This window comes from Trichechus manatus, unplaced genomic scaffold, assembly GCF_000243295.1.
Source record: "Trichechus manatus latirostris isolate Lorelei unplaced genomic scaffold, TriManLat1.0 scaffold00004, whole genome shotgun sequence".
NCBI classification, from domain to species: domain Eukaryota; kingdom Metazoa; phylum Chordata; class Mammalia; order Sirenia; family Trichechidae; genus Trichechus; species Trichechus manatus.
In genome coordinates this window covers 21,865,700-21,884,264 of record NW_004443940.1, presented here as the reverse complement: position 1 = coordinate 21,884,264, position 18,565 = coordinate 21,865,700, and the positions used below count along the sequence as shown (strand labels likewise).

The following is an 18,565-nucleotide window of genomic DNA, read 5'->3' as shown; positions in this document are numbered from 1 at the left end:
ACCAGTGGCTCTGCAGGAGAAAGATGGGCAGTCTGCCTCTGTAGGGATTCACAGCCTCGGAAACCCAATGGCGTCACTATGAGTGAGGATCGCCTTGATGACAGTGGGCTTGGTTTGGTGGGTCTTAATAACCATTTAGAGAATGTAGCACTCGGTGAAAAAATGATATTTCATAAGCAAAGTTAGTTTCTAAGGAATCCAAAAATACACACTCAACACAACATTTGAAAAATTAAAAGGAAGCGAGTGGTTTCATTTTTTTCCCTTTTTCTGACTTAATTTTGCAGCTTTTCTTTCAGGATTGAGTTATTGTCCCAAAACCCCATTTTCATTTCTAGCTTAACTGGAAAAGCACAAGAGAATACAGTGTGCATTTTTTTCCAATGGGAACAGACAGAGAGGAAAGTTAGCTAATATATTGCATGTTTTAAGTTGCTGAAGGGGTTGAGTTCAATTCAAAACCGAAGAGATAAATAATACTGGGAATGTGCTGTTGTCTACACAGTCTGAAAAGAGGGAAGTGGACGATACTCCTCCTAACATTCTTTTTGATGTTTTTGCGCTTTTTGCTTCTTGTCTGGAAGCCTAGGCTGTACTTTTCTTTAGATTTTCTGAGGTCTCTCTCATCTTCCGTGCACTTCTATACTTTGCACTTCTGATCGTTAGATGAAAGCAGAGAAGCATTCAAGGTGTTCCACCAAGTTGTAATTACTGTTTTGGCAGCAGGGGAGCTGAGCAATTAATCAAGGAACATTTGCATTAAATGATGTACAGCTGGTGAGAGTGGAGACCGCCACCTTCCCTGCCCCCAGCACCTTGCAATGTAGGCCATCAGAGGGGAGGGGAGTAGAGCAGCAATTAGTGTGTGGGTGTGCTGGGGGAAGGGGACAGCACAAGGCTAGGGTGAAGGTAGGTCAGCTTCATTAGAAAGCCTGCTTGGAAGAGCTGGGCCCTGAGAGTGGAGATGCGACTCAGCAGGTAGCAGGAGAAAGCTGCTCCATTCTTGAGGGGGGCCACGTGAGCAAAGCTGAGTGCCAGTGTGGGAGGCACAAAGTTCCCTGATAGCTCCAGGCAGGGTGGGTGCCACCCCTAGATTTTTTTGTAATTGTAGAGCCACCACAAATCTTTGCCCCAAAGTATCTCCCCTCCCCCTACTTCCCTGGCCTGCCATAGGACTCCATCCAACCAGAAATTTCTGTTATTCAGGGTGAACCCGAATGCCACTTAGATTGGTGAGGGTGCTTGAACCTTCTCCTCTGTGTGGGTTGCATCTTGGCTAACAGAGCAGAGCTCTGAAGAACTGAGTCACAAGACAGATAGGGCAGGGAGAGGGAGGCCAGAGGAGAAGGCACTCCCACATGGGTTCAGGGAGAGCCCTGGGAAGCCTGGGGGCAGCCAGGCAGCAGTGAGGGTCCTTGTGTTTTTACTTAAGCTATATTTCTATCAAGTGTTTTGGGTAGCAGCAGCTCTTATTTTTACAGTGGTAGATTTTGGTAGTCACAATGCAGAAAACGACCTAAGCTAGTCAGAATCACATACCTAAATACCTTCAGGGCAGGATGGGTCCTGCATATGAATGAAGCACTCCCGGAGCCATCTGTGACAAAATGGATGTGCCTGCTGGAAGGTGGCAGCCACTACTCAGGGCCAGCATTGTTACCACAAGGGATGTGTGCCCAGAGTCTTCAAAAGCAGTGGGGTTTTTTAAAAGGTGAAGTCTTGTTAATTTTAAATGTTGTCAACTAATCAAAAAATTTAAAAATCGTTATGTGGGGAACTCATACGTGTCTCAGTGTTGCCTTTAGCTAAGGGCCACCAGACAGAGACCTCTGAGTAGGTAAACTCACAGGGAGAAGACAGATTCTTCAGTGGCAACAGTGGGACCAGCCAGGATTATCACGTGGGGTTGTGATGCCAAGGTCAGCGAAGAGGGCCTGTCCAGTCACTGACATCATAGATTTGTATATATATTATGATAACTCTCTGGCAGATGATGGAAAACTTTCTTATGCTAACAAGCTTAGTATATTACAACACTTTCCTGGCAAATGGAAATCAAATGCCTTGAGGAAGTAGCACCTTTTCTAGTTCATAAAAAGATAAGGGCTAGTGAAGGTCTAGGATGAACATCCTTGCCTAAGGCTAAGACGTTATTCCTTAGGTCTGTCTACAGGCACATCAAGAATGGAGCTACAATGTGCAAACTGTTCTTGGTCTGATGCCCATCTTTACACAGCAAAGCAATGAACCATGCCTCCTGGACACTGAAGCTAGAGCTTTCTTTAATTGCCCTCATTAGAGTCCGTTAGTTTAGTAATTGATATTAAAAATTACTGTCTTGGGCCTTAAAATTGTAAACACAAGCGCAATTCATCATAATGACAACATTATGTTACTACTTGTCCGTCATGATTACCACGGCACCAACGTATTTGGATTGAGTGGGTGATCAGGAAGTGTTTGATTTTGATGATTTGTGGCCATTGTTGGCCCAGAATAGATGTTCCTGGAGGTTAAGCCCTGAGAGTTGCCTTCACCTAGCTGTTGATGGTGCGTGTCAGGTGTACCTGTCCCCTCATTCCACTTATACTTTTTCGCATGCATATCACTAATTTATTATTTTGAATAGATAATTCATGCATATGCTATCAAAATCAGAAGGTACCAAATTACATGTAGTGAAAGTTAAGTCTCCATTCTCTCCCCTGTTCTCCAATCCCACCCTCACCTTCCCCATGATGACCACTGTTACAAGTTTCTCATCTATCCTTCTTCAAAAGTCTACATGATATACGTGTTAAGGCGACCCCTAGACGTGTACTGGACATTTTATTGCTGGACTAAGATATTTTTTAAAATTATAACCAGTGTACATGAAGGAAAAGGAAGTGGAAATGCCACTTTATCTAGTGATAGATGAGCATTTTGAAACTAAAAAAATCGTGTATGTTCTGGTTGCCTCAAAGCTTAGTGGCTTAAAACACAACCATTCTATTATGTCTCACGATTTTTTGGATCAGAAATTTGTGTCCCACGATGTGGGCAGGACTTGGCTGGGTAATTCTTTAGTTCCATGCAGCGCAGATGGAGGTGATAGCATTCAGCCAGTGGATGGACTGGTCTGTAGAGTCTAAGACAGCTTCAGATGTCTGGTGCCTCAGTGAGGACGGCTGGGGGTTGCGCTCACCTGGGGCTGTGGGCTACAGCACCTATGCATTGCCTGTCCGTCATGATCTGACTTCTTACCTGGTGGCTCAGGGCACCCAGAGAGAGGGTTGCGAGAGACCAGGGCGGAAGCTGCAGGACTTCTTCTGACCTAGTCTTGGAAGTAATGCTGCATGACTTCTGTCAAATTCTTTTGGTCAATCAAGTCACTAAGGCCAGCCTTGATTCAGAGGGAGGGGCATTATACTTTACTTCCTAATGGGAGCGGTAGAAAAGAAGTTGTGGCAATCTTTAATCTACCACGGTGTATTTGGTGAATATCTTCAAAAGCTGAAGTGAATAATACATACTCTTACACTCCTACTCAGCAGGTCATCTCATTCATTTATTCATGAAAACAGTTATAGAATGCTTATTATTTGACAGACACTGTTCTAGGTTCTGGAAAGCAAAGCAGAAGTGAGACCCAGTTTTTGCCTTGAGGAATTCATAGTCAGGAGAGAAGAGAGACAAGTGAACAAATGAGTGTAGTCCTGGGCTCCAGGAGTGAAGGATGTGAGGAAACAGCGGACAGCCAGTTCATCTGAGCACGCCAGTAGGGGTAACCCTACCCCTCCAGCTATTCAGAGGATCCATCAACCCTGCAATCCTTTGGACTTGAAGAACTTCTGCCATGTATGAATGAGGAACTGCAAAGTTAGGGAGTCCCCAGCACCACCCTCACTTTTGACACCAGTTGCAAGTTTGGGGTCTCTAAGACTACCCTCAGGTTTGATAATTTACTAGAAGGACTCAAACTCACTGAAAGCTGTTATACTCCTGGTTATGGTTTATTACAGCAGAAGAATACAGCTTAAAATTAGCCAAGGGAAGGGACACATGGATCAGAGCCCAGGAGAGATCCAAGGGAAGGGCTTCCAGTTGTCCTCTCCTAGTAGTTGTGGGCAGTGCTGACTTTTGCAGCAATGATGTGGGACAATGTTCATTGAGTATTGCAGACCAGGGACGCTCACTTGAGTCTTGATGTCCAGAGTTTTTATTGAAAGTTGGTTACGTAGATGTTATTGACCACCAGTGTGGTTGACCTTAGTTTCCGGTCCCTCTGGAGGTCGAGTTGATACCGTGTGTCCCAAAACTCACACCGTAAATCACATTGTTAGGATAGACTATATGACATGGCCCGAAGACCCCAGATAAACAAGGGCACTCTTATCAGGCAGGACATTCCAGGGGCTTAGAGATTACCTCCCAGGACAAAGGCCAGACCTCTCTTCGCACAAGGTTAATTCTTTATCGCACAATAATCCTGAGGAGTCAGTGGGAAGTTTGTTCAAGGACTTGAGTGACAGCAGCTATTGAGTTGCTACTGCTATTACTGTTATCATTTCAGATCTTATCAGATTACTTACCTTTGGATTCCTGGCTATCTAGATGTTGCAAGCAACCCAGTTGTGAGATGAGGTATTAAGTAATAGAAATGCTTGTGAAGTTGAATCAAGTAGATCAAGAAAAAGCTGCTCCTCCTTAGCTTAGCACCCACCTTCTCTGCTGAAAAATCTTTTCACAAAGTTAGAAGTTTATATCATGCCTCCACTTTTACTGATGGCAGTATAAGAAATAACCACATGAAGAATGTTTCTGCATCTTCTGTAAAATTAATGTGGAAGATATTGCCCAGTCCATCATTTAATGTCTCTTGTGTAGGAATTCCAGCAGTAAAGTTCTCTAGATTTTTTTTTTCTCCTGGAAAATTGGTATTAAAAAAAAAAATTATAAGAATTGCATATTTCATCCTATTTCTATCTTTACTTAGCTACTACGAAACTTGAAGATAAGTTTTGTGCTGAATTGCATGTGTTGCATAGATATAATTTTCCTTCTACCATCTTTTCAACTTTTAATTTCCATTTTTCAGCCTTATTATATACTTATCTTTTTTTCCATTTCAACCATTTTTATGTGTACAATTCAGTGACTTTAATCATGTTCACCCTGTTGTGCAACTATCATCATATCCATTTCCAAAAGTTTCCACCGCGCTTCACAGAATCTCAGTGCTCCTTAAGCAATGATTCCCCCTTTCCTCCTCCCTCCAGGCCCCTGGTAACCACTAATAAACTTTGGTCTCTATGCATTTGCCTGTTCTAGATATTTTATGTAAGTGGGGTCATACAATATTTGTCCTTTCATGTCTGACTTATTTCACTCAGCATGTTTACAAGGTTCACCCATGTTACACCATGTAGCAGACCTTCATTTCTCTTCATGGCTGAGTAGTATTCCATTGTGTGTATATACCACATTTTGTTTATCCGTTCATTTATTGATGGATTTTTGGGTTGTTTCCACCTTTATGATATTGTGAATAATGCTGCAGTGAACACTGCTATACAAGTATCTACTTGAGTACCTGCTTTCAATTTTTTTTTGGATATACTTAGGATTGGAATTGCTGGGTCATATGGAGCCCTGTTGGTGCAGTGGTTAAACGTTTGGCTGCTAACCAAAAGGTTGGCAATTCGAATTCACCAGCCGCTCCTTGGAAACCCTATGGGGCAGTTCTACTCTGTCCTGTAGGGTTGCTATGAGTTGAATTGACTCGACAGCAGCAGGATGGTAGTTCTATGTTTAACTTTTTGAGGAACTGCCAAATTTTTCCACAGGGACTGTGCCATTTTACATATATACTTATCTTTTATACCAGAACATACTACTTACTCTTTTTGGAAGTAGAAGGAAATACAAAATATACGTAAGTAAATGTTCCGGTGCCACACTCCTCCCTGGAGCAAATTTCACCTGTATTTGCAACTTCAGCCAGCCCTGTGGTGGTCCAGGCCGTTGCTGACATCAGTGGAGTCAGATCAGAGTGGACTCGAGCCACCAACCTTTCGGTTAGCAGCTAAGTTCTTAACTGTTTGCACCACCCAGGGGCGCCGTTTGTGGCTATGGAGTGCTTATTAGATACCACCTGCTGTGCTAGGTGCCGGGGACCCAGCAGGAACAAAGGCACACCCTGCCCTTGCCCTTGTGGAGGCTGCAGTGGGCAAGAAGCCAGACATCACACACAGCATCACTTTTTACTGTGTCCCCAGGTTTGCTGGGGAAGGAGAGGGAGCCGTGACTGCGGCTCGAAGGGGTAAAAGCTTGAAGCTGGGCCCTGAGAAGACTTCTGTAGCCCCCTGACATCTCATCTCCCCTCAGAGTAAAGAGGCGATTATTGTCTGAGCCCGCCCTTGCTGGCTGCTGGCCTTCTAAGACAGGGGGCTTCTTTAGCAGCGCTGATATTGCTGAGCCGGTGGTGGTTCAGTGGTACAATTCTCGCCTTACATGCGGGAGACCTGGGTTTGATTCCCAGTCAATATGCCTTAAGTGCAGCCACCGCTCGTCTTTCACTGGAGGCTTGTGCGTTGCTGTGATGCTGAACTAAGACAGACTAGGAAGAAAGGCCTGGCAATCTATTTCCAAAAATCTTCCAGTGAAAACCCTGTGGATCACAATGGTCCCATCTTCTACCAGTCACGGGGATGACACAGGAGCAGGCAGTGTTTTCTTCTAGGGAGCTGAGGGCTGACTCGATGGCAGGTAACAAATAGCAAGAGACTCTCCAATGGCCTGATGTTACTTTGCAGACTCTCCCAGGAGGCACGGGCGTCCAGAACTTAGCTCTTTCCTGTCTCCAGGTCAGACTTTAATCAAAGGCTCCCCTCTCGTTTGGGTTTTTCTGGCTGTGTTCATTATGGCAGTGCAGCCTCCCTCCCATAGCACGATGCATTATACCAGCCTTAGCCTGGGAACGATGGCTTTCAGATCATCACCTTTATTTGTGTTCCCGATTGCCTGTTGCGTGACTCCTGTAACTGGATATCAGGGTTTGCTGTTTTTTCACTGTTTATAGTATTATTTTTAAGGACTGCCTTTTACTTCTATTAGGAAGTCAGGTTTACAGAGATGGTATTGGGTACCTAATTTTTCTGTCTTTTTCAGACTATTAAATGGGACAGTTTTGTGGGTAAATAGAGAGTATACATTTTCACGATCATGCTTAATAGCAGTGGTCATGTGAAAAGGGATAATTTTCATACGAACTCTTAGAATAAAACCAGAGTTGACTTTTCTTTTACACTTGTAGTCATTTAGTCATCCTTTCAGTCAACAAATAAATTCAACTCCGACTGTATACCAGGGGCAGCTTTGTCATAATTAATGCAGTTAGGAAGGGAAAACAACCCTAACCTTTGGTCTGTGTATCCACATGGGAGAAATAGTGATCTGTTTTGAGTACTGTAGAGAAAATGCAACCACCATAATAAGGCTTATGGTAGAAGTACTGTCAGAGCAGAGCCTTTCCGCTGCTCTGCTCGGCTGGGGTGCTTCAAGTAGACACTCAGTGTTAATTCATCCCTTTGCAGTTCTTTTACGTTCCAGCCTCACATGGGCTTATAAACCATAAGGGCACTGGACGGAATGATGTGGCACAGGGCGGGAGTGCTGGTAATTGCTTCCAACCCCTTCGTGGTCGAAGAGGTTTGTTTAATGTTGGCTCAGGTCGCCTGGCTGGCCTCACTGGTGTCACCATCGTCATAGAAACCAGGATGTTTCCCCAACAGTCCAAATTGAGGGTTAGGGAGGGGATGGGAAGGAATGTGAATCAGACTGCATCAATACCACCACATGATAATTTGGCATTTTTCAAGCGTCTATCTAACAAGTTGTTCAGAGAATGCTCATCCTGTCTCTTCCATCCTAACAATCCCCACATTCAAAAAGGGTTAGCTGTTATTGCTTGCGTTTTGAGGTTCTTTGGAGAATAAACAGGAACAAAATCCCAGTTCTATATTTTCCACCAAAACCATCTCCCAAAGGACTTCCAAAATTTTTTTCCTTTTAAGAAAAATGAGAACTTGCAGCTAAATATCTATATGTATTTGTTACCAAAAAAAAAAAAAATAAAAAAGGGTTAAATTCCAAAGGGAAATACTGTAAACCCTGATTCCACTCATAACAGTGTCAGCTGGAAAATCAAAAAAGTCAAGGTGGTTTTGAGGTTAACGATTTGTAAATGCTGCAAAAGTGACCAGTTCCAAAAACAGCATTAGAAGATCTGAAAGACCCATTACAACGTGGCGCGTGTGATGTGCCACCTCTTCTGACGCAGCAGAGTTGAAATAACAATGACCAGGAAATCTGTGTCTACTCCTTCTTGCACAGGCACCTTCTCCATCTTTCTCTACTGCTCTTACTCTCGCTTTGAAGAAGCCCGTTGATCCATATTCTATCCTTTTGTGCTTGTGAATACATTACGGACCCTGCATACATGCGTATATATGACCTTTCACATCTGCTGAAATCCTTCAGGAAGTCTGTCTTTTGGCATTTAATGACTCACTTGAATCTTGGATCAGATTCAGATGTCTGTTGGCAGATTGGCAGTCTGCGTGCCATGTTTTCCCGTGCTCCACTCGTGTATAAATAGCACGTTAGTGGGAGGGCTTTAATGTTTAGCTGTCTTGAGGATGACAGTGACTGTAAGAAGACATTCGTTTTTTTCTTCTTCACTAACTCATAGTCATTGATGATTTCCAGTAGAAAAGGTAGAAGCGTTTCAGAGCCAGAAGAGCCTTTGAGAGCTAGTCTGCTCTCTTGCTTTTACATTTGAGGAAACTGAGGCTCAGGAATGTAGGGCCATGTGTTCTGGCCCATATATAGGAAATCACCCATATGCAGATTAGACCCTGCGAGCAGCTGGGTGCCAAAGTTACAACCAATGATGGCTGTCATCCTAAAAAAGCACCTTTGATGCACCAGAAGCAAAATTTATTAATGTAAAAAGTATTCATGCAGTTATTGAAAGCCCTTTATTAACTTATGCCTCTACTCAGTGTCTGGAATTAATAACATATTAATGAAAAGTTTAAAAAAATCTTCAAGCACATCAAGTTTAATTTCTGCTCTTTGGGGGTTCATGCATGCCAGTTTGCAAACTGGCATCTTTTCAAATGAACGACTTTCCTCAAGTGAGTTATAATGTATGTTTTTGTTGGGATTATGCAGAAGAAAGTATGACTGTTCTAGGGGGCTTTGATTTTAAGTGTTCAGTACTAATTCTGAAGACGGAGTTCCGAAGAACTTCTATTTTTTTTTTTTTTTTTTTAGTTTCAACAAGGATAGGGTGATTTAGCCCTCAGTAGCAATAACAGGGAAGCCCCAGTGGTGTACTAGTTAAGAGCTCGGCTGCTAACCCAAAGGTCAGCAGTTCAGATTCACCAGGCGCTCCTTGGAAACCCCCTGGGGCAGTTCTACTCTGTCCTATAGGGTCGCTGTGAGTCCGAAGGACGTCAAGGGTAGGGTAGGTAGCAATAACAGGAAGCAGCACGTGCCGTGGTGTGTTGTTGGCTGTTCCACATTCTGTTCTCTCTCCTTGCATTGTGTCTGACGTGTGGACATCCAGTGCCAGATGTCTGCAGAATCAAAGTGACTCTGGAGGCAAATAAGGGCTTTGGGAGGCGAGAGCGTGTTAGAGGTGTTTCTTCCACAGAGCTAATTTAAACTGGGCTGCAGTTGTTGGAGTTAAAAAACTACCTTTCATTCATTCATTTTTGTTCTGTCTCTCAATTCACAAATAAACCATGCTGTTTCAATCTACCATTTGCGCTCTCTTGGAGCGTTTAGTAGCGGGTGCCAGCGCTTGGGGGTTTTGGTAATGATCTCTAGACAGACCCAAGGGCAGATAAGGAGTTGTTATGGTGTGGACATTTTCTGCAGGGCCAGCCTGGCACTCTGGCTGCCTGGAAGTTTCCTCGCTCTTTTCACTCACCTTATGTACTTAAATACTTTGCTGGGGCTTTTATATGGAGGAAGGGGATTGGGGAAGAGAAAACAGTGGACTCACATTGAGTCTCTTCGTCCAGATTTTTTTCTTAACTGGCAGATCTCTCAGTATTTTAAACAGCTGAAGTTTATAGTTTAATCTTGTCAATGAAAAAGTCAAGGTTATTCTCCTTAATTATTGCCCCAACTTTGACCTAATACTATAAAATTCATTTTAGAATGTAAGGGACTAATGTGGATTCAAAGCAAAATGAAACAAGACAAAACAAATAGCAATCCTTTATTCCAAGGCGGATGGATTCCTACTTTCGCCATTTTATTTTAGAGGTTGATGTGGATGTTACTTTTCATTTTAACAGTACAAATGGTATTCTCATCAATAACTTGACTCACCTTGGGTAGCAAGGAAACCAAGACGTTATAAAGAGCTAATGAATGTACAAAAGAGAATGCAGGTGCATTACTGTGAAGCAAATACGTTATTTGGAAACGTGTCTGCGGTTAGGCCAGGTGACTAAATATCTTTATGCCAGGAGGTAATATATGCTACCTTTACTTTTTAGGTGAAGCCAAAAATCTTCCCACTTACCCGGGGCCAAACAAGATGCGAGATTGCTACTGCACTGTGAACCTGGACCAAGAGGAGGTTTTCAGGACCAAAATAGTGGAAAAATCACTCTGGTAATGTCTTTTGTTGCTTTACTTATTAATGATATATTTTCTTCAGTATAAACAGTATCCTGAACACATATGCCATCTTGCCAGTTTTTTATGTTGGTTAGCTTGAGTGAGGTGGAAGAAATATTCCCATGAGCTCTTGCTTGCAGAATGGTTAAAGTTTGAGCTTCTATCCTTGGTGGTGAACTGGTATTTCCTTACTAAGTGCTCATAATACACATATGTAATTGCTTGTAATAACTCTCCTACCTGAACATTTAAAAGGACTTTTTAATTAGAGGTGGGTTGGAAAGTCTATATTGTAACAAAAGAGTACAAATCAAGAATTTTGAGAGGGGAAATATATTTGGAAAGCTTTTTTTACCATCTTCTTGTAAGATTTTCTAAAGAGGCATGCTTAAGATGGTCATCGAGTTAACTATGAACTGAGGTAAAAGGCATAGAAAATATGTACCAATATAATTTGATGAAGAGAGGAGTCTCTCAAGACTCCAAGAAAGGCCAACATGTAGTATGTCCTAAGGTTGAGCAGTTTGCTGTGTAACGCATCAGTGTTTCTCAAGTTTAGCTTATATAAGAATCATCTGGAGGGCCTGTTAAAACACAGACACCTACCCCAGGAGGTCTTGGGTGGGGCCCGAGAATTTGCATTTCTAGGTAGCTCCCAGGTGATGGTGATGTTACAGTTTCTTGGCCCACGTGTCGGATAAACACATTGCTGTTGAGCTGATTGTGACTCATAGTGACTTTATAAGACAGAGTAAAACTGCTCCATAGGGTTTCCAAGGAGTGGCTGGTGAATTTGAACTGCTGAGCTCTTCACCACACTGTAATATATCATGAAATGAAATGTGCCTGGCTGGGGGTGGGGGGGTGGTGCACATAGTGGTAGGAAGTGATGGTACCTTAAAAGTCACAGCAGCTTATATAGGAAATGAGAGGAGAGAAACCAGAAAAGAGAATTGTGAGGTGGCAGAACATTTCACTATCAACTGTGTTAGAAGATGGAATGAGAAATTAGGGGTTTGTAGTCCAGTGAGTCTCTGGGTGGTGCAAACGTTTAATGAACTTGGATGCTAACTGAAAGGTTAGTGGTTCAAGTCTACCCAGAGGCTCCTTGGAAGAAAGGCCTGGTCATCTAGTTCTGAAAAATCATCCATTGACAAACAACCCTATGGAATACAATTAAAGAGAATGTTGACATGTCATGAAAAATGTAATGTCACTGAACGATTTGTGTAGAAATTGTCAAATGGGGACCTAATTTCTTGTGTAAACTCTCACTGAAAACACAATAAAATATTATTAAAAAAAAAATGAAACAAACTTATGGTGCACAGTTCTACTCTGACACACATAGGGTCACCATGACTCACAATCAACTCAACGGCTTCGGATAAGGTAGTGGGAAGGGCAGGTTAAGTGTACTAATGAGTTATTTGTAATGAAGCAGTTCATGAAGCAAAGAAGACGTCTCTGCAGCCAGTGAATTCATCCTCAGGTTTAGAGTTATTGGTTGTGTGGTTTCATCAAAACAGCTATTTTGACTTGTGAACATTTGTAGTAGATGAATTATATCCTCGCATATTGCTACTTCTAAGTGGGGAAAAACAACACATTCTGATGATTTAATGAATTTAATTTTTACAAAACTGTTAAGGATCTCCTGCCACTGAAAGAGATTGGAAACATGTTTTAATCTCCTCCATATGCACCGTCACTGCTAATGACTCTTTTTAATACATTTTTGGTGATGCTGCTCCTAAGACCGAGTAATTATGGTTGTTTATGTTATTTTAATGCCTACTCCAGATTTTTTTGAAATATTTGTTGAAGAAAACTAAAAAAGACTGAAGAATAGCGTCAGACTTTAAAAGAATGCCTTTATGGTGTTGATGGTGAAGATAATGATGGAGGTGATAATTTCTCCTTAAGAAAAATGGAAATAATGATTACTATACCCCTCATGTTAGCTTGGAGTGCCGGTGGTGCAGTGGTTAAGAGCTACGGTTGCTAACCAAAAGGTTGGTAGTTCGAATCCACCAGCTGCTCCCTGAAATCCTATGGGGCAGTTCTACTCTGTATTTTCTGTATTTAAATAGCCTGATGTTAGAGGCCAGTGGATCACAAACCTGGTGAATTACTGGCAGTCTTTGTACAGCTGGGCTCTCCCGACCCTGGCTCCTCCTGGACCTACTAAATCAAAACCTCTGGAAATCTATTTAGGAACCTCTGTTTTAGGTGAGGTTGAGAAATGAGGGCCCATTGTCTTCAGAAATATCTCAGACAAGTTTAGAACTGGAAACAATGGTTTCTGGTTCCAGTGGCATTAGAAAATGTTCTTCTGGAGCAGGAAAGGGAGGCTGAGAGCGACATAAAAATAATGATGTAGTAAATACTGTCCCTGCTAGCAAATCATCGGTCAGTAATATAGCCAGAATCAGGTGGTAACTCCCCAAATGCCTTCATAAGAAACCAGTTAATGCTACGGTGAGTGCACCGAAGCTAATACGTTTGACTTACACAGAGCTTCTGACTCCTGTTCACAGACTATTTAATCTTTGTTTATTGTAGACAGTTTTAAGGAGCTCAGTTATTTTTTTCATTCATTAGTTCAATGAATACTTACTGAGCTCTTATCTGACATGCCAGATAAGGAGAGTGGCTACTGAGGGCAGAAAGAGTTAAAACTGACAGTAAAGAGAGAGACAAAAACCTTTACAGAATAGTTCCAAGAGCTTAAAAAAATATGAATGTGTGTGGCCATTTAACATTGGAACAAACAACCTTATTAACACTGATGGGCCTTGCAAGCTGGCACCCAACAAAGCTCTACTCTGAGTGTAACGGTGAAAAATAAATAAAGCCACCCTATAATAGAAGTTTGCAAGGAAACCTGCCTGTCTTCACTTGGTGCTAAATATTTGAAACCAAAAACTGGCTCTCACATGAGTTTATAGCCTGAATCCACACTACTTCTGTGGTCCAAAGAACTTCAATCTATGAATATAAATTAATGTAGCCTTGGCTTAGTAGTTTGTCACGCCCACTGAGGCAATGATATGCCAATCCAAAGTAAATTTATTTATTTCTGAAGGAACTCAGTTTAATCCAGCTCTCAAAGAATTCCTATACATGAAGTTCCAAGGTTGATGAGCTCAGAGCAGAAAATATATAAAGTGCACAAGGAAATAAAGCATCAGGTACAAGTGTCAACAAAAACAACAGCAGAAACAGACCTGCAGAGTTTGCCGATAATGGCATTATCCAACAAAGAATATGAAAAACCTAAGTTTAATGTATTTAAATTAATAAGAGACAAGCTTAAAAACATGAGCAGCAATAAGAAACCATAAAGACTGATCAAGCCAGTTTGAAAAAGAATCAAATATAATTTCTATAAGTGACAAACACAAGAATTTAAATGAAAAACTCAGTGAGTGAATTAGATAGTGGATTAGATGTAGTTGAAGAGAGAATTAGTAAATGAAAGATACATTTGAAGTACAGCTCAGAGAGACAAAGAAATGAAAGTATAAGAAGTTTAGAGACACAGAAGATGGAATGATGATGTCTCCTGGGAATTACAAAAGGGGAGAGGAGAGACAATGGTGGAGAGACCATATTTGAAAATAACCAGAGGAAACTGGTATTTCTGGTAAGATTCAACTTACATTCTTAAATGGCCTCAATTGGTGAGGGACAGAGCCTAGCGACGGAACACCAGTCTGGAGGCTCTGCCATAGATGAGACAAGAGAAGATGAAGGCCCAGATTCATATGATAGCTATGAGAATGGAAGGAAATGGACAGACTTGAGGGACAGTTATAAGGAAGGAGCTGAGTGGACGACATCATCAACACAAAGAATTTTCAACCCCTGGATAACTGAGGTGACCACATCCCAGGTTTTAGCCATTGCCTCCAAGGAAGCAGCTGCTGCCCTGTCTCTGCTGTGTCTCATGGTGGTGACTTCCAGGATATATATCTGACTTTTTCCCAGCACGTTTCCAGGATCAGCATTTCCTGTAAGATTTGATCATTCATTTGGCAAAGTCACTGTTGTTGTGTGCTGATTCCCACTTATAGCGACCCTATAAGACTAAGTAGAACTGCCCCATGGGGTTTCCTAGGCTGTAATCTTTATGGGAGCAGATCGCCAGGTCTTTTCTCCCATGGAGCCGCTGGTGGGTTCTAACCGTCAACCTTTTGGTTAGCAGCTGAGTGCTTAACCACTGCACCACCAGGGCCCTGAAGTCACAGTAGAACATACGAAAGCCTACAGCTGCATCTTTGAACTCAAGTACCCTTAGGATGGTGTTCTCTAGCTTTGGGGATTCCCAGCGTGGCAGGCCAGCTGGTCAAGGCCAGCAGTGCTGCACAGCCCTATGAGAAGGAGCAGTAAGGAGACCAAAATAACCAACAAAAGCCCCTTCTAATGTCCCTGAGGGTGGAGAAGTGTTTAGGACTGAGTTCAGCTAGCTGTTACCCAACATTGTCTTCTGACTCAACATGGAACTGCAAATGGAATGTGTGAGAAAGAAAAGAAAGAGAACCGATTTCTTCCTTCCTTTTCATTAAAAGAAGCTCCCAGTCAAAGCTCTACGGTATGTCCTCTGACAAGTCTCTCCCTATCTGTTAAATGAGGGGTGTGGCCACAGTTTTACTGTTAGAGCTAACATTTATGACAATAGGATCTACAGAGTATCATTATCAATTACTGTGCTAATATTTTAAAGGAAAAGTCCTCTTTTCTTTTTTTCTACCTGGGCCAGAGGAGGTTGGGCAATAGGATCTATGGCAGATTTACTTTTAAAAACTAATCAGAGCTGACACACTGAGGGGAAAAAGTGCCTTCTCTCCCTGTCCTTGTCCCTTCTCTAGCCAAATGATGTTGGGCAAAGTTTCTCTTCTACTAGGAAAAATGCTGTCCTTATGTTGAAAGGGACCTTTGTTCCCATGTTTAACTTTTTAGAGCAATAATTTTTTTAACCATTTAAATAGCAACTCTTTGTTTGCTTAATCTCCAAAAGTTGTACAGGATTTGATTGGAAGCTCAGGAAACGGCTACCTGCCGTTTGTGTGTAGTAAATCTGTCAGAAAATGTCCCAGGGCCTCATCTGGGAGGTGCCAGCCTCCTGCTTCTAAAACAACAGTCATGGATCCCTCCACCCTCCCAGTGCCCTTTTGTACATGAGAGAAATAATTAGATGATAAGGAGAAGGTTATGTCATGCAGGAAATCACCATTTTATCCAGTAAAAAGGACCATGTTGATGTTACCAAGAAAAAAAAAAACACCTCAGAAACAATTAAAAATAAAATCTCTTAGATGCTGGAGTTGGTCCAATAATTTCCAAGAATATACCATAAAGTATCCGTGTTTTCATCTCCTTTCATTCTCATAAGGAAGTGGAATACTGTTTCCATCCTCATTGATAATTGGGATAATAATATTGCCTACTTTTCCCCACAAAATGACATATGTGTGAAAAGACAGCTTCATGGCTCAATGAAGAGTTGTCTCAAGATTCCCCTGATTCAACCCTCACATTTCTCCTTCAACCTCAGGGGGTGCAGCTGTAGAGAGAGGAGGGGGAAGCTCTGTTCCAGGAGGTTCATCAAACCTCCTGTCTGATACCAACCCATGAGCAGAGAGCCCCTCTCCATCCCAAAGAAAGCGACTTCCACCCTCCACACATCTCCAGCACTAGACAACCTCTTTCCCTTCTACGCAGTTGCCCCCCAACTTCATCTCAACTTCGTTTTATCTGTAGTGACATCTGGAGAAGGCAACAAACCAGTATGGCCCCAGGGTCACTCTAGGTAGAAGAATTCTGTGGCTTAAAGCAACACTGGACAGGGAATGGCTGCTTCTTTTCGTCCCCTTCTCTTTTACTTCTTTTCTTCCTCCTCATCCCCCAAATATAAAACACTTATTTATGTTTAGCTTATAGCCTCTCAATATGATGCTTTCGGTTTTTAAGGGTTTAGTTGTATATCGCTAAGTGAGAAAAGCAAGTTACAAAGATGTATTTATAGTAGAATTCTCTTTTGTTTAAAACATTGTGATTGCTTCAAAATTTGTCAGGTATATACATATATATATATACACACATAAATGTCAATGTGGCTATTATTTCTGGGTAGTGGGATTGTAGAAGGTATTATTTATTCTTTTATTTGTATTTTTAACATAAAATTAGAAGTTAATGAAAAAAGTAACAAAGGCAAACCTTATAAAACAAAGGAGAGAGGAGTTAGATTATCGCTGTTGGCATAGCGATCGAATCTCAACTGCTGTCATTCTTGCCAGGAAGCAAACTTTAAATAGTTTTCTTACCCAAAGTCTGTTCCCACATGGATGGGTATGAAGGGCCTATTTGGTATTCAGAAGGAGCAACTGGGTCAATAATATGAAAGTTTCTTTCTGCTCATACTGAAAGATGTAAATTGCTCAGAAAACAGTACTTTTGTGTGGTAGTAATGACTAAACCAAGAAAGATCTCAACAGTTCCCAAAGTTTAATTCGGGAGGGGAGGAGTCACTTGGGGTTAGCGACAATAAGGGCACAGGAAGAAGTTAGTGGTTAGGGAAGACAGACGACTCATTCTTTCAGAAGGTTTTTAATAAAAATCGCGTTGACTTATAAAACATCTACTTTGAAATTATGAGACTATCCAAGTCATATTTCCTCTCCTAACATTTACTTTTCTCTCTAATTTCTTTAGTTGAAGCTAAAACACAAAAGAAGTCAGTCTGAACCAAACGCAACATTTAGTAAGACCCCGAATATAGCATGTCAGCTTCAGGAGGAAGATCTGTTCTCTCCTAGTCCCTCGGAGCACTCCAAGCAGTACCACTCCTTAGATTTATGATTTTTCTGGAACTTCTTTGGGTGTGCATTCTGTGTTGGTTGGAAATATGTGCAAATGAACCTGTTGCTTTTTCTCTGGCTGTCTGTGAAGCCGATGCTTCTGTCGTGAAAGTCCATGGAGGTGGAGTCGGGCAAGCTCAGAGCTGCCCTGAATGTCTGAACAGCAACCCTCAGCAAGGCTTCAGGGCTGTCGCCCGAGGGCCCGGGGTCACCTTTTGTTTCCGTGTACAGGCCTCGTGTGCGATCATGGGCTGCATGTGTTGGTAGAGAAGGTGGCAGGATACTGAACCCAACAGAGAGAAACTGCAAAGCGAGAAATGCCAGGAATTTTTGAAAGAAGAAATCATCAGCAACCTTCCCACCCCAAAAATACGCCTATGGTGTCCTCTGATGGATGCGGTAGAGGGAGTGCTAATCTGGTGCAGCACTGAGCAAGCAGAGCAGTGCTGGCCGGGGTGCTAGGACCGCCGGGTCGTGAACTGACCTTTTGATTGCTGGAAGGTGAGGAGGTCAAGGGATCCAGGGGCAGGGCAGAGGTGGCAGAGGTGCACAGGCACTGAGGGGTCCTTTCCTCACAGCTTTTTACCCACAAGTTTGGAGGTGTTTCATTATTAAGCAGTACAACTGATCAGCCTAGTTTACTTCTAATGATTCTGCACATTGACTCCTAGGACCCTCAGAAGAAAGGCTTGGCGATCTCCTTTCAAAAGGTCACTAAACCCAAAACCCACTGCCATGAAGTCGATTCCGACTCACAGCAACCCCATAGGGTTTCCAAGGCTGTAAATCTCTATGGAAAGAGACTGCCACATTTTTCTCCCTTGGAGCTGCTGATGGTTTTGAACCGCTGACCTTTTGGTTAGCAGTCAGTCGCTCTAACCACTGCGTCACCAGGACTCCTTCCAAAAGGTCACAGCCATTGAAAACCCTATGGAACACAGTTCTACCCTGAAACACATCGGGCACCACGAGTTGGAATTGACTCTACAACAACTGTTTTTTTTTTTTTTTTTTTT

General features: G+C 42.3%; 1 protein-coding gene across 4 annotated transcripts in view; it reads left to right on the top strand.

Moving 5' to 3' along the window:
* LOC111821013 (ras GTPase-activating protein 3-like) overlaps positions 1–18,565 on the top strand; it is a 180,214-nt gene that overhangs the window by 91,005 nt on the left and 70,644 nt on the right. For all 4 annotated transcript variants that reach the window (XM_023733562.1, XM_023733560.1, XM_023733571.1 and 1 more), the window contains one exon: positions 10,560–10,677. In XM_023733562.1, the coding sequence (XP_023589330.1) occupies positions 10,560–10,677 (118 nt within the window). The remainder of the gene's footprint in view (positions 1–10,559; positions 10,678–18,565) is intronic.